The sequence below is a fragment of the Camellia sinensis genome, chromosome 10 (genome assembly GCF_055761805.1).
Source record: "Camellia sinensis isolate YWXY chromosome 10, ASM5576180v1, whole genome shotgun sequence".
NCBI lineage: Eukaryota > Viridiplantae > Streptophyta > Magnoliopsida > Ericales > Theaceae > Camellia > Camellia sinensis.
The window spans coordinates 176,636,508-176,644,106 of record NC_138970.1 but is presented as its reverse complement, the minus strand read 5'-3'; the positions used below and the strand labels follow the sequence as shown (position 1 = coordinate 176,644,106).

At 33.4% G+C, this 7,599-nt stretch overlaps 1 protein-coding gene across 4 annotated transcripts; it reads right to left on the bottom strand.

The window, feature by feature from the left end:
* Positions 1-1,150: 1,150 nt before the first annotated feature.
* LOC114264905 (ultraviolet-B receptor UVR8) lies at positions 1,151-6,085 on the bottom strand. 4 transcript variants are annotated; one of them, XM_028205642.2, is made up of 7 exons: positions 5,849-6,085; positions 4,800-4,839; positions 4,407-4,683; positions 3,958-4,307; positions 3,257-3,658; positions 2,371-2,758; positions 1,151-1,616 (listed from the first exon to the last, which is right to left on the bottom strand). In XM_028205642.2, the coding sequence occupies exons 3-7, from the start codon at positions 4,629-4,631 to the stop codon at positions 1,374-1,376; spliced, it is 1,608 nt and encodes a 535-aa protein (XP_028061443.1). In that variant the 5' UTR covers positions 4,632-4,683; positions 4,800-4,839; positions 5,849-6,085; the 3' UTR covers positions 1,151-1,373. The 4 variants fall into 4 exon arrangements, with proteins under 4 accessions (XP_028061443.1, XP_028061441.1, XP_028061440.1 ...); XM_028205640.2 differs by having other exon boundaries at positions 4,407-4,686; positions 5,849-6,073; XM_028205639.2 differs by having other exon boundaries at positions 4,407-4,686; positions 5,619-6,028.
* Between the last annotated feature and the right edge of the window lie 1,514 nt (positions 6,086-7,599).

The window sequence follows — 7,599 nt, the reverse complement described above, 5'->3', positions numbered from 1 at the left end:
CCAAAGATTTTCATTGATTGATTTGGTTCCAAATTTGATAAAATCGTAAATAATGAATTGGTCTTAATTTACAACTAAACCGAATCAATCCGAACCATCTCTACTTTTTAAAAAAACCAAAAGGCCCATTTAAGATACGTTTCTTTGTGAAAAATATCTATGTATTCAAAAAATTTATAAATTTTCTCAAAAGTAGTAGTATGACATCAAATAATTTATTATAATTTTTATTTTCATTTTTTAAATCAGATTTCCACAACACGAATTTAGACTTGAAGTCACAATATGAATTTGACAAATAAGTTTAAAATTACTTGGGTTTGAGAAATATAATTTGAAATTTTGGAACATTTTTAGAAATTGTGTGGAGATAATTCAAATAATGTGTTTTGAGATCTCAAATAGACGAGATTTTAAGCATCTCAACATTTTTAGAAGTCACAATATACCTACAGCATCTCAACATTTTTTTGGAAGTCAATTATATTGTTTGTCCCCCTAGTTTAGACGAGATTTTACTTTGACCAACATAGATTTAATTTGAATAATTTCAACCTTACATTTTTTATTGTGTTGCAACATTGTTTGTTCATTACTTACTATAAAAATTTTAAACAAAAAATATATGCAAAATTAGAGACCTAAGTGAAATTTATTTTAAAAAAAAAAAAAACTACAAGTACTACTAATATAATGAAAACATTACACCAATGATCCTTACATTCCTTTTGAATTTCACTTTAACTACTCTAGTTTTGCACATGGTCTTCTTCTATCCAAAATGTTAAACCATGCATGCCGAATAGAAAAAACTACAATAAAATAAAAAGATATATAATTTAAATTATTCAAATTAAAACTATAAAGACTAAAATTGTATCCGAATCATTGATTTGAATAAGTTATTTTAAAAAAAAAAATATGTAAGTAAAATATGACTCCATTTCACCTACTTTTTTCCTTTACTTTTTTCCAATCTCTATTAAAATTCAAAATCCAAACATAACCTAAAATGACACTCTCGTAAACTACAACAGTTAATGTTGTAATTTACATTTTTTTGGGATACCCTTTAACCTAATTTTTTGATAATGTTGTAATTTAATTTTTTTTGGGATACCCTTTAACCTAATTTGATGATTCTACGAAATTCATTGAACATGAATAAGTTGATAAAATGAACGCTTGACAAATGTATCAACTATTTCCTGTAGGATGCTCCTGGCTACCTAGGCTAACCCTTGATTCTTCACAATCCTTTGTTTCTATACACAGAATAAACATGAAACATATGAACACCAAATGCAAAGTATGACATGCCTAAGGTGACAATTAATTTAAGGAATAGATTTTTTTGCAACGGATGTTGATGGCTAGCCTAGATCAATGTCGACCCGCTCAGGATTTCCCCTTTCGGTCTGGTTTGCAGCAAGCTCTACACCCAGCTGGCCTTTGTCACCCGAGCCAAAAGCGTATAACGTACCAGATTCAGTGAGCGCAAATGTGTGGGCGTTCCAGTATATTGAATTAGTGAGGCTAATCTGTACCACCCGTTCCTTCAATTGCTTCAGCGATGTCACAATTTCTGGGCTTAGAACATTTGTGTGCCTATTCACCTGCACAAAACAACAGAAACAAGCATATCATTCTCTAGCCATATCCCTAATCCATTCACAAACATCCACACACTCTTAATTTTATGGGGCAAGAAATTTCCCACACTCAAGAACATTATAGAAACGCAACTCAGCACCATGGTATCATGTTACACTGTTCTATGCGTCAAAACATTCAAGAATTTATTTAATCTCTTTCCCAAATCAGCAAGGATAAATGCATAACAGCTATCGTGTCAATCAAAATTATGCCATTGGTTTGGGATCGGCTAAAAAAGCCATTTTTGACTAAAAATAAGCCAAAAAGCAAAAACCTGTTTGGGAAAAGCTTAAGAAAAAAAAAAAAAACCACAACACTTTTAGCAATTCCCAAACGTACCAGCATTTTTAGCCAATGCCAAAGAGTTTATCAGCAATAGAGACCATAAGGTAATGTACTAATCACGTTAGTGAGAATAACATGGAATTTGAAACCAAACATACAGAGATGTGTAAAGAAGAAGCTAAATACAGGGAGAGCAACAAGGACTGAAAGAAACAACAAACTAATTATGTTTCCATACTAACTTCACAATCAGTCCACGTTTCAAACACAATATTTGGTATCATTAAGACACGAGCATTAAAATCACATTATGGAAGGTAGTTAACGAATTCGAGAATAGCATAAACAGAAATCATGCCAAATCCTGTGGCCTAGCCTAATAAAGCAAGTTTTTAATTATTTCCGAAATAAGGTAGGAGAAACACAGACCTGCCCATCGGCGCCACCAGTATTATGTCCAAGACTGGACGATTCTCCACATCCAAACGAGTATACATCACCATCCTCAGACACCACAAACGTTGTATAATCTCCTGTAGCAACGTGAATCGCTTTGACGTCACTCAATGACTCCACCACCTTAGGAACTGATTCACAATCTTCGTTCCCATGACCCAAGCACCCATACCGTCCCCAACCCCATGTGCACACCCTTCCATCCTTTCCCACCACAGCAGCGTGCCAAGCACCAGCAGCAACCACCACAGGCTGGAGATTCAAAGTCTGAAACTGTTCGATCAATCTTGGGTACTTCTCATCAGTTCTTGTACCGTGTCCAAGCTTCCCACCCAATCCACAGCCAACAGAGTACACTGACCTGATTTGTTATCCAAAGAACAACAATGTATAAGCTTTTGTTCAAGTATTACTACAAATTGTTGTATTTGATGCTACAAGGTTCGACACAGTAAGGCTATGTTTGAATTTTGGGTTTGCCAGGAATTTGTGGAGAACTAAGAAGCACACACTTCTGTGGAGGCATGTCGTGTCAGACTCCACTGACACTTTAAATATGTTTTGATCATATTTTTATTATCTTTAAACAAATTCATATATATATGACATATAAAAAATTTGTAAAAATATAAATTTTAATGTGTCCCAAGCCGAGTCATGTCCTACATTTCTTTAAAAATTGACATGTTAGCATGTTTGTGTCGTGTTGCGTGTCCATGTCTATGATGCTTAGGTGGAGGAGGGGGAAAAATAAAAAATCACTTTTCCCTTCCCTTTACTTTTCCTTCCATAAATTCAAAATCCAAATATGAAACAGTATATTTGGAAACTCTTGTCAAGGGATGAACAAGAAGCTCACATGCCGCTAGGTTGACAAGCCAAAGCAAGAAGGTAACAGTATCCAGCTGCAATTTGAACCACCGGTATATTCTCAAGTGCTCCCAGTAAAGGATAGGGTTCCAAATCATTTGGTTCTGTTTGGTGACCGAGTTTGCTTTCATTGCCCCAAGAAAATGTATAAACCCTTCCTTCCCTTGACAATACAGCAGTGAAGAAATTTGCAATTGCAGCTTGCACCACAAATATGTTTTTCAAAGACTCCACCAGCTGTGGGGCAGTAACTAGTCTACTTCCTTGAGCTCCATACTCAGCTTCCCCAAAGGAGTCTTTTCCGAAGGCATAGACCTGCCCGGAATCACTAATCAGCATTGTCCGGCCAGCCCCAGCAGTGGCTTGAATAATACGAATGCCTTGAAGTGATCTGCAACAAAACCAGTTCAATTAAATTTTCTCCTAACCAAACCATTCACTTCATATATTCTTGCTTCTACATTATTACAGCAAAAACAACAACAAACTAAGTCTTGTGTGCCACGCAAATAAATCCTTTTTTGCCATTCTACTCTGTCGAGGGCTATACGCTCAATTAAACTAAAGGGATTAATATCTTCTTTTAGGCCTTCCTCTCCTAAAATTTCCATTTATTGTAATCATATCACTCTTCCTTACTATTGCAGGTCTTCTAAATTATTGAGTATAAAATTATAGAAACTTAGCAACCTAATTTGACGAGGCCGCCACTCCTCTTCTGTAGTGCCATGCCCTAGCTGTCCTGAGCTGTTAGACCCAAATGAATAAACACCACCTTTTGAAGTCACAGCAACACTGTGGCCTGGCCCTGCTATAGCTTGGGATTTCTCTCTCCTTGAGCATGCTTCTCCAGCCAGCAAGAATCTTAGGACCAGTTTCCATGAGCCCCCACATCTTTGCTTCAAATCTTGGCATTCCTCCACTGTCATTGGCTTAAATATGGCTCTCTTTCGGCACATATCCAAAGCAGCAAGCTCTGATAAGGACAGCTCATTGTCCGGGGCAAAGTTTGCAGGCTGCCTGAAGAAAGAACACGTTGCCTACACAACACACACCATTACAATTCAATCAGCAGAATCATCAATTCTAATGTCAACAAAGAGTTTCATTACTAGAAAGTAAAGAAAAAGAGCACTTGCCTCTAAACTAGCAAGATCGTGAGGATCCAAATTACATGCAGTAAGGACATGAAGAACAATAGAGGGATTGGCTGACAATGGAAAGTCTCCGGGACATTCATTGCCAAAGCAATGTCGTTGTTGTCGTTGCAATGTGGGTACACTAGAGGTTACAAGGGCAGTGATTGGTTGCTCGGGAAGATTATGGTATTGGATAGTTGGGTTTCCACTCGTTGAGGCATCCATGGGCACTGCTCAATTGTGCAGTGCCCAGAATAGGCAAAGGAGAAGATCTATACTGCTGGAATTGAAGTGTAAAAATTACTATACATTGAGTCAAACAGTGGACAGTACATACAAATTGTAAAATTCAATCTTCCAATTTTCTAACTAACAAGAATTTCAAGTATCTACCTTAAATTATGTACTGGTCAGAGAATTTCAGGTATCACACCTACACACAAAAACACATTATCATAAACACACATTTTATCGGACTGAAGTGGATAACAAAGCTTATCAAAAGCAAAATTGAGACAATGAAGTGCTTCAAACTAATAAAAGAGGCGTCAAAGATCAAAAGAGAACTTTGGGACTCAATTTTAAGATACCAAACATCCCCAATTCAGACCATCCAAATCAAGAGGCACGAGTATGGACAAAGATAGAATCTCAAAACAGCAAAACCAGTAATGGAAAGTGTAAATGGTTTGCAAGTATGATCAAACAAGAAAATCAAACATAGATACACCAAAAATGAAGAAAACAGTCAGTATTTTTTTATTATTTTATTATTCTTATTTTAAAGAATAGGAGAGGGTATTCTACTCACACAATGGGGAAAACTGCCAAATGAAGAATACTAATCCTTCAAAAACGGATATTCCAAATCCAAAAGAAACCCAAAAGGAAAGGAATTTCCACTCAGAAAGATATGCTTCAATTCAGGTAATAATCTATGGAATCCCAACAATTCAGATTTCATAAATCTAAACAAAACCAATCAGATACAAACCCAGAACAAAGATTACACTTTACAAAACAATTCTTCACAAAAATCAACCAAAAAAAATTCTGATCATTCAACGGGACAAAGATCAAAGTTATCATCAGACCATCAGTTAATCCCATGAAAACAAACAAGTAAAAACTGAAAATTATCACACAATCACAAATGGGTTACTGTTGAATCTGTGCATTACGATTGTTACAGATCGAAAAATCAAAGATTACATGTCATAGAAACCCAAGATTCCTCAAAAACCCAGATGAAATTCGTCAATATTTCTGATTTTTTCACCAAAACAGCAAAGTTACAGATCAAATTGAAGAGTGTGGAAATGGGAATCTGATCAAAAGTAGTCTGGAGTGATTGTTTCTCAGGAAAAAATTAGAAAATATGAATCGTTGATGGGATGTAAGGAAGAAATTCAAAAGAAAGAGAGAGAAAGAAGAATTTTTACGCTTTTGATGAGGAGTGAATGGGATTTGAGGTGATATTTTTAGCTTTATATATATATATATATTGCTGAATTGGGTGGCTCTGTTGTGTACGTTTTTCAAGGGGTACGAGAGGAGATGAGGTGTCTCATGGGTGGGTGATGGGATTGAAGAAGGCTCTGTGCTCTTGCATACACATGTATGTATTCTAAATTAGCTGGTTGTTTTCCACACGTCAGCTCTCTCTCTTTTTTCACCATGGTTTTTTTTTTTTTTTATTATTATTATTATTTTTTGATATATATGGAAACAAACGGAAAGAAGAAAAAAAAAAAATTCATAGCTTTTGGGATATGGGTTAATTTTTTAATTTTTTGATTTTTTAATTATTTTAATTTGATGTTAAAAAATTTTGTTTGGGGTAGACTTTTCAAATTTTGTGAGAAAAAAAAATTATGATTTAGATGTGACATTTTGTTTTATTAAATTAAAAAACTTATTTTATTTTTTAAGATTAAAATAGCCCCAACCCAACCCACATTATATATATATTGTATATCTTTTAAATGTATGTATACCTGAAATTTTTTGATATATAGAAAATACTATGGCACACACTCTTCAAAAGACATGTACCATATGTAATTGATAACTCAGGAAGAAAATTGTATAATTTTATACTTTTTTAGTTGTAACTTAAAAAAAAAAGAAGATAAATTATAAATATATCTCATGAGATTTGATTAAAATACAAATCATTCATTGTAGTTCTAGAAATTACATTTCTCCTCCTGGGGTTCTAATTTCATACAAATCACCCCTTTTATTAATAAATCATGAAATCAATTAACAGTTTTTAATGATACTAGAAATATGCTTCAATCAATAATTTAGGTAATTTAATTATTGTATAGGAGAGCAATTATAAATTTTATTTTTTTAATTTATTTTGTTAAATTAAAAATTTTAACAAAGGGCTTTTGTAATTTTCTAAATCACATGAGACAATCTGTATTTTAAGCAAATCTCATGAGAATATTTATAATTTAACCAAAAAAAGTCATAATCAAATACAATATGACGTACGATTAAAGAACTTATAAGTTATAATTAAAATAATATTATGACTAAAGAAGAAAGGAAAATATAGTCAAAACCCCTCATTGGATCTTTGTTTGGTAAAAATGGCAGCCCAATTTATTTTACTTCATAAACCCTTAAGAAGAAAACACATAATTGAGTAAGGACAAAGTAAAATATCTTTTTTTTTTTCTTGGACAATATTGCTAGCATAACATGTTATTGTCAAACAGAGTAACATGTTACTATGAGACAGAATAAAATATTAACGTTACTGTTCACATCAACTCCGACGGTAATAAATTTTTTTATTTTTACGAATTTTATAGTCAATTTGGATATTATTTGATAGATTTTGACGAGGGAATTTTAAAAATACTAATTTTATTAAAAATCAATATTTACATCAAAAGTTATATTATGTTAATATTTAATATTTTGATAATAATGGTATGCATTGAATTTTTGAAGGAAAACTTTTTATACTTATCCTTAATGCATTAAAGTTTTATTATGAATGGGTTTTGACCAAATCTCCCAAGAAGAAAATTGGTCATAACTAAATAATAAAATGACATAACTACGGGTACACATGGTACACCTCATAACTAGTGTTGGTACACTAATCAGTACACTAATTGATGCATGTAGCACCACCGTTTTTTAATGAATAATGTTATATGCACCAATTGAT

Coding starts and splice junctions, on each gene's coding strand:
- LOC114264905 (XM_028205642.2), bottom strand. CDS start 4,631: ATGGATGCCTCAACGAGTGGAAACCCAACTATCCAATACCATAATCTT. Junction 3,659..3,957: donor TGGCGGCCTCGTCAAATTAG/GTTGCTAAGTTT, acceptor GTTTTGTTGCAG/ATCACTTCAAGGCATTCGTA. Junction 1,617..2,370: donor CTGGTGGCGCCGATGGGCAG/GTCTGTGTTTCT, acceptor TGTTTTGTGCAG/GTGAATAGGCACACAAATGT.